Here is a 13,718-nt window from a genome sequence, read left to right as displayed (position 1 = left end):
AATGGGGTCTAGGCGATCGGTCTGGGATCGTCCACCATATCGATCATATGCTGACATTTTCAGAATCAAAATCATAATCAGAATTAGAAAGAATGTCAGAATGAATGGTACTCCCAGAAAAGAAAAGAAAAGAAAATGTTTTAGAAAATTCACAAGAATTGTTCTGAGAAAGTTTATATATGTATTTATTTGAATTTTATATTTTTTTCAGAAAAGAGGAGAAAAGAAGTGAAAAGAAAGAGAATTTTCATGAATGACGTCAAGAAGAATTTTACAATAGATATATGAGTTGTCTGTTTCAACTCTTTACCAGAAGCTTTTAGAATTTTCTTATATCATGCATACATACTTCTTTCAGAGTCTCATTCCAGCTTTAGTGGGAGGATTGCTTTACTTACTGAGTACCGCTGTGGTGTACTGACGTTCTATTCATGGGAACCTACATTGACCTATGTCAATGTAGGCACAGATTTTGCAGGTAAGCAGGTTACGAGCTAGGATATTCTCCTCCCATTACCAGAAAATTGGGTGAGCTCCTTAGTTCGTGGAGTCCGTTGATTCCAAAATTTTATCTTATTATTTTAGTATTTCTTAGAGATTTCATAGACAGAGTCACAACAGAGTCATGGGTATCCACTTTGCATTGCATTTGTTTTTCAATGTATTCAAGATAGCAGAATGAATTTCTTTTCAGATTATTATTTCATTTGAAGATTCAGAAAAGTATTTAGTTTAAATCATATCGAATTGTGTTGAGATGCATTGCATAACAAAACTAGAACAGAATAGAAAAGGCAAGATGGTTCGCTCGGTCAAGTTAAGGCACCGAGTGCCGGTTATGACTTGGTTAGATATCAGGTCGTGACATAGATGATGTTGGTGAAGGAGGAGGTGATGTTGGTGGATGAAGCTAGGGGTGTCAATGGTTCGGTTCGGTCGGTTATTTTATAAAATTTGTACCATACCAATTTTTCGATTATTCTATTATGTATAACAAAAATTAGACTTTTCAAAACCCTCACAATCATGTCGGTTTCTCTTCGGTATCGGTATGGTTCGGTTAATTTTCAGTAATTATTTTAAATGTCATGTAAAAGTCACTAGTCGAAGTAGAATGCATTCATATGTACTTTTATAGAACTTAGCAAAACTCTCTAGATATTTTTATAGTTTAAAAGGTGATGAATTAAGAAAATATGAAAGATGGCTAGAGTGTAGATCCATCGACTACAACATCATAAAAGAAACTAAGCAAATACAAAGAAAATATTAATCGTACGAGTGCAAAGATATTAATCAAGTTGGGATTCAAGAATAATTCTACAGAAGATTAAACATTCAAAAATATAAATCTAAATAATACAAAAGAAATATATTCAATACGTTGTAGTTTTCTACACATAAACCTTGTGTCTTGCTAGTGAATATGCTGAAAATAATCTAGTTTAAATAGAAGTGCCATAATAGGTTTAGCAATTAGGATTTTGAGTTTAATTATTTGTTGGCTTGTAACTGTTTATAATTCCAAGGCCCAAGAATTTTTTTAATGATTTATATTTTTAAACTTAATATATAAATATATTTTTTACATTATAAATTTATTCGGTACAGTTCAGTATTTTTTTTTATTTTATAAACTAAATAACCTACCATAATTATCGGTACGGTTATAGATTTATATAAAAACCTACGATTTTATTAAAAGACCTAAAAATCGGTTTAGTACGGTACGGTTCGGTCGGTGTAGTCAGTTTTTAAATATCTATTGACACCCCTAGACGTGGCATCCACCTCAGCAATATGTCAAACAATGTGGGATAATTTTGTCATGGTGGAGGGTCCTAATGTCAGAGGGTATTTTTGCACTAGTTTTGTGATGTCAGGGACTACAGTGAACCAATAGTATAACGGAGGGTATAAGTGAATATTTTTAAATAATTAAGGTTTTTTGACCCTTTTTCGAAACAATAATGTCAAACAAATAAGTACAGAGTGTTTTCTTACAAGACATCATATGTCTCACCAACACAAAAGTAAGGGTTCCACTTATCATAGTACTTGATGAAACATGGTAAGAACTAGGAAAACTGTACTATTTGCAACTCAAACATAAAATCTTGTTGCTTACACAACTCTGCATATATAATCATCCAACTAGTAATTTGAGACCTATCATTAGGGAAATATCAAACAAGGATAACTCAATAGCCTAACCAAATGATGGATACCTTGTACCCCAACAACAAAGCGTAGTTTTAATAGCGACGGCATTAATGAAATTATCATAGACTGACACCAAAATATAAGGGATCATAATGGATTTATTAGAAATTAAAATAAGTTAGGGTTACCTTTCAACTTGGTTCCGTAGCTCAGTTGGTTAGAGCGTTGGTCTTATGAGCCGAAGGTCGCGGGTTCGAGCCCCGCCGGGACCAATTTTTTCATCCCCCAGGGTCTAGTTCTCGGGCTATCTTTCTGTAGCTACGTATTTTTGGCCCCTTAGTACGTATCGCATTGGGTCCAGGCACTGAACTATGGTAGGGCCCGATGCACCTAACTCCAGTATTTTCCTTTTCCTCCTTTATATTTTTTCATACCTTACAACATTTATTTGTTATGACATTATTGCACAACTTTAATGATCACCTTAGATATTCGGCAACTAACATATAACAGCAAGAACAATCAAGATTGATTGAGATTGTGCTTATCTTATGTGAAATTCACTAACTTCAATCATTATCGTCATTGTTTTCCGTTTTATTTTCTCCAATTATTATGCTTGGCACAATAAGCAACTTTTAAGCTGATCAAATTGTAAGGATAATTTGTCTTTCTAACTTTTACCCCATTAAGCCTAGTTATGATGTTGAATATTTAATACAATTATCTTAGCATAAAAGTTATATTTTGGTGTCATACTATGCATATTGTGTAGGAATATTATTTTCGACTTGAGCAAATATACCTTTAACTCTTGCGGTCCACTTTAATTGATTTTTAGCCCCCTTTTTTGTTGTCCGCAATATTTGATTTTTTCATACATCAAGAAGGAATTAACTTCATTTTTCTATATTTGCACTTTGAGTAAAGAGTTTAGGAGCAGGGGTGGATATGGATTTTGGTCGCCGGGTTCATCTGAACCCAGTACTTTCAACGTGAAGCACAACTTTATGTGTAAAAAATTATTAAAATTGCAACAAATAGGAGGCCCGGACCCATAACTTTAAAAATAGAGAAATTTTCACAAACCACTATTGTTTAGTGATTATTAGCTAGCTGTAGCTACCATTTACTATATTACTTCCTATAGCTATGCTTTCAGTTTTGCTAGAGTGTATTCGATGTATTTAAACAAAACTCGGCGTGAAACAGGGGAGTACAGCTAGGCAATTATTGTATTCGAATGTATTCACGATATGTATTTATGAATATAGTAGGGACAATTTCACATTAGAACAACTGGGTTCCCTACTTTTCAATTTTATAGCTCATATTTTAATTAATCAACTAGCCCAAAAATAATAGGCTAAGATTCAACATCCAACTCCAATAGATTCTCAAAATTACTATTTAATTTTTAAAAAAGATTCCTCAAGCTTTTAAATTTATTTTCGAATCAGTAACTAACTGTGACTCAAATATTAATTCAACAAACCAAATTCATTTGGGTGGTGAAAAATTAAATTTTTTAACAAGCTCAAATATGTGGGTTTAAATTTCGAATTTGATTTTGTGAGAAATTTAGAGTAGGTGTTATTTAGACTTGTTAGAAATAGTATAAGGAGGTTGTATATAAAATTTGAAGTCATTTAATGGAGATTTGGACTGGTTTTGAACAAGAATTGCAACTGAAAATCATGGAAGAAGTTCGTCTACAGACGCTTGTATAAAGATGTATAAAAGTGTATAATAGTGTATAAGCTGTGTTTCTACACTAATATACACTATTATACAAGATTATACATAATTATACAAAAAACTGACTTCGTCTTCTTCCTTGCATCTTTTCTGAAATTTAACTCAAATCTTGCTCAAATCTACTCCAAATCACTTCAAATTTAAATTTTGAACTCCTATTGATATTTTCAATCAATTGGAACAACACCCAATCCAAACAACTAACAAATTTAAAAAGACCATTTTCAAAAATAAAGCTTTGAATGGTCTTCAATGGTGGACTTCTACTCTTTAATTTTCTTACATTGCAAGGAGGTGACACAAGAGGACAAGCAGAAAATACACGGTCCCTTGAAACATATGTAGAAGATGTGAGAAGAAGAGAGAGTGAAAGCAATGGTTGTGAGAACATAGATTTAACTCCATAACTTTTAGAAGCAATGGTTGTAAGAACACAAATTTTGAATTTGCTAGTGTTTCAAAAGCACAATATTTCCAACTAAAATCAATAAAAATAGAACGAAGGGAGTAATAAAAATTGACACTCTAATTTTAAGCAATTGTAATTGAAAAACACGAGCAGCAAAGAAGAAGCTTTTAGAAGACCTCTTCCTGGAGAGGATATGTAACCGCTACATAGATATGGAAAGGTCATAATGCTTAAAAATTTAAAATACCATTTCAGTTTTCAAAATATGTATAACGTAGGCTAGGTGGGGTAAAACTTAAAATATGGGCCATTTTTTGTTATGGTGTGAAGTCATGTGTATTTTCTTATAATTCTTTCAATATAGTAACGTATCTATTCAGCTGTTTTTAAACGGAAAGTGAATCAATTAACACAAATAGACTCCTAATATAACTCAACAAACTCAATTATAAATCTGAATACATAAATACATATGAATACATAAATTATATTAATTAAAAAAAATATAAGAATACATTCATGGAATATAGCGAGACAGTGATTAAAATGAAATACATGGAATACATCGAGATACATTGAAATACAATAAAAAAGACAATGAATACAATGAAATACATAGAAATATAATGAAAAAAAGGTAACAAGCTCTTCAAGTTGCTCAGCCCCAAACTCTGTCGCCTTTGTTCAAGAATAACCCTAATGTCGTCTCGTCGATAGCAGATTTTGAACCTCCATTGTCAGCCCAATTTACCCTATGTCAGATTTCGACATTGATACGAAATATAAGACTTGCTAATGCTAAATCCCCATATTTTCTTCACTGGCGGGGCTTTTTCTTTTCTTTTTTTTTTGTTTTGAAAATATCTTTTATTGGATTGGATATAGGAGCAAGTACGATAACAAAAGGATTGATGCAATGGTGTCATTGGATTCGGAAAAATAGGAGGTTGGCACAATTGCGCTACCAGAAGGGTGTTTTATCCCGATGGAGTTTGGTGGAATGGAAAGGTAGCGGTGTACAAACCGAACCGGAAACTGCATCAAACCGAAAAATTGTTGTATTCTAGGGCTTGATTTCGACATTGATTCAGAACTCCAGGCCACTGGCAATGAAAATTTCATTCGACAATGGAGATGAATCAGTGGAGAATCATGGTTGTATTCATGGAGAAAGACTGGCGTTGAGAGAGAGAGGGTGGAGAAAAATCTGAAAGAATGAGAGAGAAAAATAATACAAAGCGTATTTTATGGCTTAAGGGTGGAAGGTGACCATAAATACATATTTGGCTATAAAAATCAAAAGGTAGCTATGGAATATAACTTTTATAAAGGATATTTATATAAAATAAATAAGGTATCAACCTTTGCTACATGAGGTAAAAATTTCTTAATACAATGTGTTCAATGTTAAAACCTTAAATTTGAATCCATAGATTCTAAATCCATAGAATCCCGCCTCTGTTTAGGAGTTTTTGTTATAGTTTCAATGAATAAATTAAGATTAATATGGTCAATTTCATTATTAATTAATGCTATAAGGTGGATTTCTTATATGTGTGAAAGCAACATTTTTTTTTTAAAGTGAATAGGAGGGAGTATTAGATTATAGACTTACTTGAAAACGGGCTACCGTCAAATACATGCAAAGGGACATATACATACCTACATTTTCTAAAGATATTCTCCTACGTATTTTCTTTTGAAAAAAAATTCCCAGCTTTGTTTAACCAAAAAATAGAATTTCGGTTAAAACTAGAAATTAAGAGAAAAAGTCGGGTTACTGATAATTAGGAGACGAAAAGAATAAGAAATTTTCGAGGATAATAAAGCAGTAAATAAGTTTGTATTTCAATGTAATCTCAATGATATTTCGTGTCCTTACAAATGCTGAGACCTCCTCCTTTTATAGTTGATTTTTCTAGGAAAATGTATAATGCCTTAGCCTTAAAGAGGCAATTATGAGCATTAAATGACATTAAATGAAACGTTACACAATCATTCCTATTCAATACTGATTCGCTAACGTATTTGACATTTAATACTGAATTTAGACTTCTTTATGCCATCAGATTCATATCTTCAATTCCTTCTGACCTCCTGGCTTTAATTAAGTTAAATAGATACGAGACTCGTATCAGTTGAATAGCATCTCGTGCCTATTTAACTTTCTTCTCCTCGTATCTGATATCGCCCGTGCCTCTTAACTAATCATCATGTTTTGACCATTTGACCAGTCCACGTGTCATGCCACGTCACCTCAATATTAATTCAGTTTTTTCCCAATACAAGCTTGACCTTAAAAAATGTAGTCTAAGGAGGGACAAGAAAAGACTAGTTAATTACACTAGACCAGATTCACTAGAGAATTCTTAATTCTTATGCGGCATAATATTTCTGTATCATATCCTCAATCATTTGTGCCATGAAAAGATGGAAGACAAACAAGAAAATTAACAACATAAGCTTATTTTCTCAAATCCAAGTGTCATTTGAAGTTTTGGAGTTTCTTCAAATTTTACAATAAGTGTTTGCTTTCAAAAACAGCAAAAAAGTTCAGTATTTAAAAATTTAGGAAATTAAACTGATTTTAAGAAATAATAAAAAGGTAACATCTTTCAAGATTTAGTTCAAACAAACACTAATTTTACTGTATATGTCAGAGGAAATTAAAAAAATAAAGAAAAAGGTCCTATCTTTTACTCAAATGCATGAGTAAAGTTTCCCTTTTGTCTTGATAGTTGGTCTATAAAAAGAAGTATTTTTCTCTTCAAAGAACGCCAACTACTCCTGAATAAAAAAAAAAAAAAAACGCCAACAACACTATACCATAAACTTCTCCTATATCATTTTGTGCTAAGGATGAGAACCATCCTAATCAAACCCCAAAGCATGGTGAAATTAGCGTAGCCTAGTCAATTTTTGGATGGGTAATCGAAAAATAGCGATATTTACTAAATTCTTGAAAAATAGTCATTATTTTATATGGAGGTAAAATTTGGAAAACTGCCAGCATAATATGCTGGATTATGAAGTTTATGCGTATAAACTTCTAGTATATTATGTTGGAACTCCAGCACACTTTGCTGAAATCTCATATATAAAAAATTCGAACTCCAGCATATTATATTAAAAATTTTCTAGATTTTTAAGCATATTTTTTTTTCATAATTTATCTTTACATGAAAATAGCTAAATTATGATTACTTTAAAATTGTATCTATTTTTCAATTACCAATTGTAAATGAGATAATTTTTTATATTTTTTCCCAAAGCATGCCATGGTTAACAAGTAACAACTGGATCTTCCGCTGTCCCTAACAGCAGCAATTTATTTTGTTGACTAAACAACAAAAATGCTTTATTGGAGTTTGTTTAGCCCTCCTTTGATAGAGGAGAAACAGGCCCTTTATTCTTTTCAAATTTTAACAGATGGAGTACTTTCTTTTTTTTTTTTTAATTTTATATCCATCTGATTCCTTGGTAGTTCAACTTCTTTTGGAAAACATGCTCTGTTATTTTGTGTCATGGGACCATGACAAATGTCCATATTCCACACAATTACAAATTATACCAACCATTTGTTCTTTCTTTCTTTACTTTTTATGTCACTTTTTCTCAAGTATTTCTTCTCTTCTACTCATCCTATATTTTTTTCCACTGCCATCACTACTCTTGCACTTAATTGATTTTCCTCTTTTTATTCTGATTTTTCTTCGCATTTTGGAGATACCCATTTGCCAGAAAGGGCTAAAGCTAAGCCTACATGTGAAGATTTTTCCCCCCTGGTATGCTTTGTTGTACACAAAATTTGTTTACTCTGTTTTGTGTCTCAAGTTTACATTTTTATGTGTTATTCTTTGTTTGAGGTGAAAATATGTATCTGGGTACTATTCAGTTTCTTGAAATTTGAAATATAAATTAGAATCTGTCTGGTAATGGGGAAAAGCAATCAAAGGTTTCTGCTTAATTGATTATTAGTTCCTTCATATTGTTTCTGTGAGTAAACCCCTCTAAACATTTTACAATTTTGTAGCTGATGATCTGTTGCTGCCCAGTAAAGTCATATTATTAGGACATTCTTATTCTGACTAAACATACAAATAGGTCTGAGCCAGTTGAATATCGCTACAGTTATAGAAGTTTGATTGGAAGTGTACTGTGTGCATAGGGTGTAAACTGACACCTATTTTGTTCATAGTGTAAAGCACTCCATGAACATTAGGCTAAGTGTACTACAGAATTGGACATGGTGGAAATTGTTGGGATAGCTTTTCAGGGTTAATCTTTTGGGTGGACGGATGTAGAGCTTGAGTTATGGTTTCATTCAAATTCAGAAGCTTTGGCTCGGACCGTGTATATGTGTGAAAACATTTACAATATAATACAAATAATTGATCCACCCAGTAAATCATAATAAGTTGTGTTAAATTTTGAACTCGAACCCATAAAGTCCAAATCCTGAATCCGCTCTGAGCAGTAGCTAACGTGTAAAATATGTAAGCTGTCAGATAAAATCTGGTGATGGCTGGAAGGTTTGGGATTATTAATTGCTTACTTGCTAAATTATTTGTAGCTAAAAAATGTATTTCAATTGGAAATTCTGGGAAAACCGTTTATTTCTTTGCTCAGATGAAGTTTGTTTTGTATTGATTAATTCCTGATGTACTTTCTGTTAGTCAAACAGGTAGGCTGTGTTAAGCGCTTTCAACAAGTCGTTGAGCGCTTGCGAGTATATGCGAATAGTCTTTTGTTGGCCCACTGCACCATTATTTCATTCTCATTTTCTGACTATTTGTATTTAGTTATTCCAGTCAGTTGTAGTTCAATAGTGCATTGGGTAAGAAGCACTTATATCTTGTTATGGTAATATAACCTACGCTCAGCAGGGTTTAGTCCATATATTTGCCTTAGCTAGTTCACCTTGAGAACGAAAAAGTTAATGTATTCACAAACATTATGGCTTGATTTTAGGAAGAAATGATCACACATTGTCCTTCTAGAGTTGTAGTCAACCAAAATCGACCCAATGTGAAATGTGAAGTAAATTTGAACCTGAGACCTCATGGTTTTCAACCACTTCATTGATCATTGGATGCTATTCTTAATCTGTTATATAACTTTAGTTCCCGTTTTTATTTTTAGTTTTTATTTTGTATGGGTGAAAGGACTTGTTGTCAACTTGATCAGTTGAATGAATATTTTCATGGATAATGCTACCATTTGAAATATCTACTTTCTATTTCACCCTCTGATGCAATAGAATAAGAGCCTGCCGTGTTTTAAATATAAACCTTCAATCTGGATTTTTTTTATAACTAATACTGTTCCATGTTCCATTTGTTGTAATTTGCAGCAGAGTAAGACATATATAACAAGCACCTGCAATGGGTTCTGCGGACTGGCTTAAGAATGTAATTGGTATGAGAAAAGCAAAGGATGGGAAATCAAAAAAATTAAAGGTAAGATACCATACTTGTCTCTTTTCGCTGATGAATTGCCTTAGATATCCGTACTCAGTAGTAGAGTTACATAATGTAATAGTAATTGTGGAGAAGAAAGGGAAGGTGTTAATAGTGTATTTAGGATCTTAGGAACAAGCAGGCTGCTGGCTCTGATTATCTAGGTTAAGACTTTGTTCTTTTCTCTGTCCTTTTTCCTTCTTTTCTTGTTACCTTTTCTTTTGGATCGAATGAAACACTAAAGACTCCGAATGGTGTTTCAAACAAAATTTGTACTCTTTAAGGCCACAAGTTGTATCATTAATTGATATCCTGCTGTCACAATCACTAGTTCGTGACAACTCATTCCTTCTATATTTTCATTATCAATTTTAGAATCACCGGTACTTTGTAAGGCCAACTGGATTTCACATTTTTAGTTTGAAACAGGGAACGTCAGCAATCAAAAAGTCTAATGGATGCAAAGGGGATGATCCCCTGCAGAAAGAGCCATCTAAAATAACCAATGGTGTCTTGATCAAGAATCAGAGGGAACTGGGAATGCCTATTGATGACAGAGCAGCTATTAAGATTCAGAAAGCATTCCGTGCTTACGTGGTAAAAGCATAGTATTTAATTATTATTTATAATAACATATAGATGTTTTTCTAATTTATTCTTCTTGCGATTAAATATTTCCTGAGTGACTTTTTTCTTCTAGTAACTTCTCTTGAGACGCAATATTGCAGTTATAGAGTGAGATAAACCTTCATTTCTGTCTACGGTCCTGATCGTACACTCCCAAAATTAGGACACTAACAAATTAAGGAACCGCATATGTGCATTTTATCATTTTTATGTATCTGAAACATCCCAATTGTTCCCAGCTCACATGCAATTCATCTTTATGGTTTCTTTTGTATCTTTGAGTGGGGTTGGGGCACCAGGGAATAGGATTCTTAAAATTATGACTTTACTTTGGAACATGCTGGTGAATTGACTGGTATCTTATTTCATGGCATGGGAAAAAGCCGTCTTTCGTATTGCTGTGACATCAGATGGATAAAATAAAACTATGACTTTAGTTTGGCCTTTGGCGCATGCTGATATTTACTGGTAAGTTATTTCATGGCACGGGCAAAAGCTATCTTCTGTTATTACTGTGACAGAAGATGATAAGTAATGCATTTCCCGTCAGATCATTTTAATCATGCTAAAAAATAGGATCGCGGTCTCAAAAAATGGAGAAAAGAGAGGTATCATATCCTGCATAATGGTTTGGGTGTCTTTTCTCTACTGCCACTGCACTTCTTTGATCACTCCTTTAACGAGTGAAATCCTTTAATATTACTTGAAGTAAAATATTCACTATCCTGACAGTATGGCTTATTGATTTATTTGGTACAAATTGAACCACTGATGTTAGATGAGTGTTTCTATAAACTCAACATGCAGTGAGAGACTTAGGTTCGGATTGCTACGTGAAAGACTGTTGTATATGGTTTGTATTCTTTTCACTCAACAAAAGGGCTATCAGATTGTGCCCTTCACGGTGTCTCAGCTAGATGTTGGACTTTTAGACCAAAGATCCATTTAATCAGCTGATAAATTGTGTAACAAGTAAGAGTGGGAATGTATCTTTCAAACCTTTGTAACAACTACAATAACTACTACTGCGCCTTAGCCCCAAACTAGTTGGGGCCGACTATATGAGTTCTCATTGACCATGTTACTCCATTTAAACTCATCTCAGGCCAATATTATCTGGTTCTTATTGGTGTCATTTTCTCTTATCTTACATGATGATATTCTCTTGCTATTGTCTGAGTCATCCAAAGAAGGCGCTTCAAGTCTTTAAGTTGAATAGAGTTTTCTCCTTTTGCAGGCTAGGAAAACATTACGTCGATTGAAAGGAAATGCAAGGTTACAGTCCCTGACACAACGTCTGTCGGTGAAAAAACAAGCTTCATCAGCTTTGAACTATATCCACTCGTGGAACAGGATGCAAACTGAGATTAGAGATCGCCGTGCCCGTATGGTAACAGAAGGGCGTCTTGAGCGGAAGAAGCTGGAGAATCAATTGAAGCTAGAGGCAAAGCTTCAAAATTTAGAGGTTAGTCAGCGATGCTCTTATGCTCACTAATTGTTTATCTTACCATCTTTCTCCCCAGTCTTTGAAGCCTCCAAATCATTATTTGCTAGTTCTCTTTCCGCTGTCAAGAGAGTTCTTTCCTTGATCTTTCAACTGTTATTATTTCTGTTGACCCACAATAAAAGATCTATTAATTCTTTAAGAATAAATGACTGTTTGTAGAAGGAATGCATGGAACTCCATTAATAGAAGTCAGATATCCCAAACTCACTGTATCAAAATGAATGCCTCAGCTATCTTGGATTGTGGATATTAGTTTAAAGTAGGATATTTTATAAGCTTAATTATCCCTGTTTCTGAAACTTATTTGGAGTTGAACTTTACAACTTTGTAATCACTCTCATATGAAGATACAATGGAGATTGGTCTAAGTGGTTCCTGTGGCCCATAGCAATCCTATAACACTTGAATGAGTTTACCAGAAATCTAGAGGTGCAAGAGTATAGATAAGTGAAGTTTTAGCATTTATGCTTTTTAATCATTTCCCTTCGTATTTGATTCACACCTAGTGAAGTTTCTAAAACATGGAACAACTACAATTTCATCTTAATTGAGAATGTTTTGCTTTAGCTGTTTTCCTAATATTGACCTGGCATGCAATTTATTATCCTACTTATAATTAGCTATGTGAATGGCTGACAGGTAGAGTGGAGTGGTGGCCCTGAAACAATGGAAGTTATTCTAGCAAGGATTCACCAGAGAGAAGAAGCAGCAACGAAACGGGAGCGTGCTATGGCCTATGCATTTTCACATCAGGTATGTTAAACTGGATAACAATCTTCAGCTTGTTTACATTTGCGATCTCAGAGCAGGAATTACCATTGAAATATTATCATGTTACAGTGGAGAGCCAATTCCAACCCAGTATTTGGATCGGGTAATCATGAAATGAGCAAAGCTAATTGGGGCTGGAGCTGGACGGATCGCTGGATTGCTGCTCGACCATGGGAAAGCCGAGTTCCTGTTCACACAAGTCCAAAGAAAGTCAATGGTAAAGCAAGTAAGACCACTAAAAGTAGTACTACTCCAACAAAGAAAACACCAATTTCTGTTAAATTGACTTCGCCTAGTGGGAAAGGCACCGTAAAAGCTAAAAATTCAAATGAAGTAGCTGATAAAGTAGCTGCACAAAAAGTAAGCAGCAAAGTCAAGGAGACAGGCACTGAGAAACAAGAGGCGGTAGTAGAAGCAAACTGAAAAGGATAAGATGTTGAAGGCAAGACATTTGGGTTTTTTCATTTTACTGAGGATGGGGGTGAAGAAAAATATCGTGTAAGTTTAATCACCGAGCATGAGTTGATGGATGTGGAGTGCTTTGTCTGAGAGTTCGCATTGTTTCTCTTTATTTTTCCAAACTCTTCTTATCTGAGATGGTAAGTTATTCATCATAGGTTAAAATGTGTATAGATGTCATATCTCATTCAAGAGTATTTATATTATAGCTTTGAGTGCCCAGAATAATCCTGTTCCGATGTCTATTATTGCGGGGTGCTTTTTTATTTGTATAGATTGTTTTCTTCCTTGCCGATCACAAGGCAAGTCAGCAGCTTTTCTAGAATTACATATCTATTTGAAACAACCTCTCTATCTTCTCAAGGTAGGGGTAAGGTTTGTGTATACTACCCTCTCCGGACCCCACTTGTGGGATTACAATTCTTCCGACGAATATATATTTGTGTCTTTTTGTGTGTCCCTTTCTCCTTTTCAGATTAGCATGCAGTGGAGAAGAAGCAGTGTCTTCAGTAACAGGTATAATGTTGCTTTGACAAAACGCAGGCCTAAAAGATTAAATGAAGCA

The 13,718-nt window shown here is 33.9% G+C and overlaps 1 protein-coding gene and 1 non-coding gene across 2 annotated transcripts; both read left to right on the top strand.

Moving 5' to 3' along the window:
- Positions 1-2,361: 2,361 nt before the first annotated feature.
- On the top strand, positions 2,362-2,435 carry TRNAI-UAU. The gene has a single exon. It is a non-coding gene; the product is annotated as a tRNA-Ile (tRNA).
- A 5,464-nt stretch (positions 2,436-7,899) lies between these two features.
- LOC109220643 (protein IQ-DOMAIN 1-like) lies at positions 7,900-13,499 on the top strand. The gene is made up of 6 exons (XM_019385104.1): positions 7,900-8,115; positions 9,684-9,789; positions 10,219-10,386; positions 11,654-11,881; positions 12,563-12,676; positions 12,764-13,499. The coding sequence occupies exons 2-6, from the start codon at positions 9,715-9,717 to the stop codon at positions 13,115-13,117; spliced, it is 939 nt and encodes a 312-aa protein (XP_019240649.1). The 5' UTR covers positions 7,900-8,115; positions 9,684-9,714; the 3' UTR covers positions 13,118-13,499.
- The last annotated feature ends 219 nt before the right edge of the window (positions 13,500-13,718 follow it).

Source organism: Nicotiana attenuata, unplaced genomic scaffold (assembly GCF_001879085.1).
Source record: "Nicotiana attenuata strain UT unplaced genomic scaffold, NIATTr2, whole genome shotgun sequence".
Classification (NCBI taxonomy): Eukaryota; Viridiplantae; Streptophyta; class Magnoliopsida; order Solanales; family Solanaceae; genus Nicotiana; species Nicotiana attenuata.
Note: the sequence above shows the minus strand (reverse complement) of the source record. Positions and strands in the feature narration are given on the sequence as shown.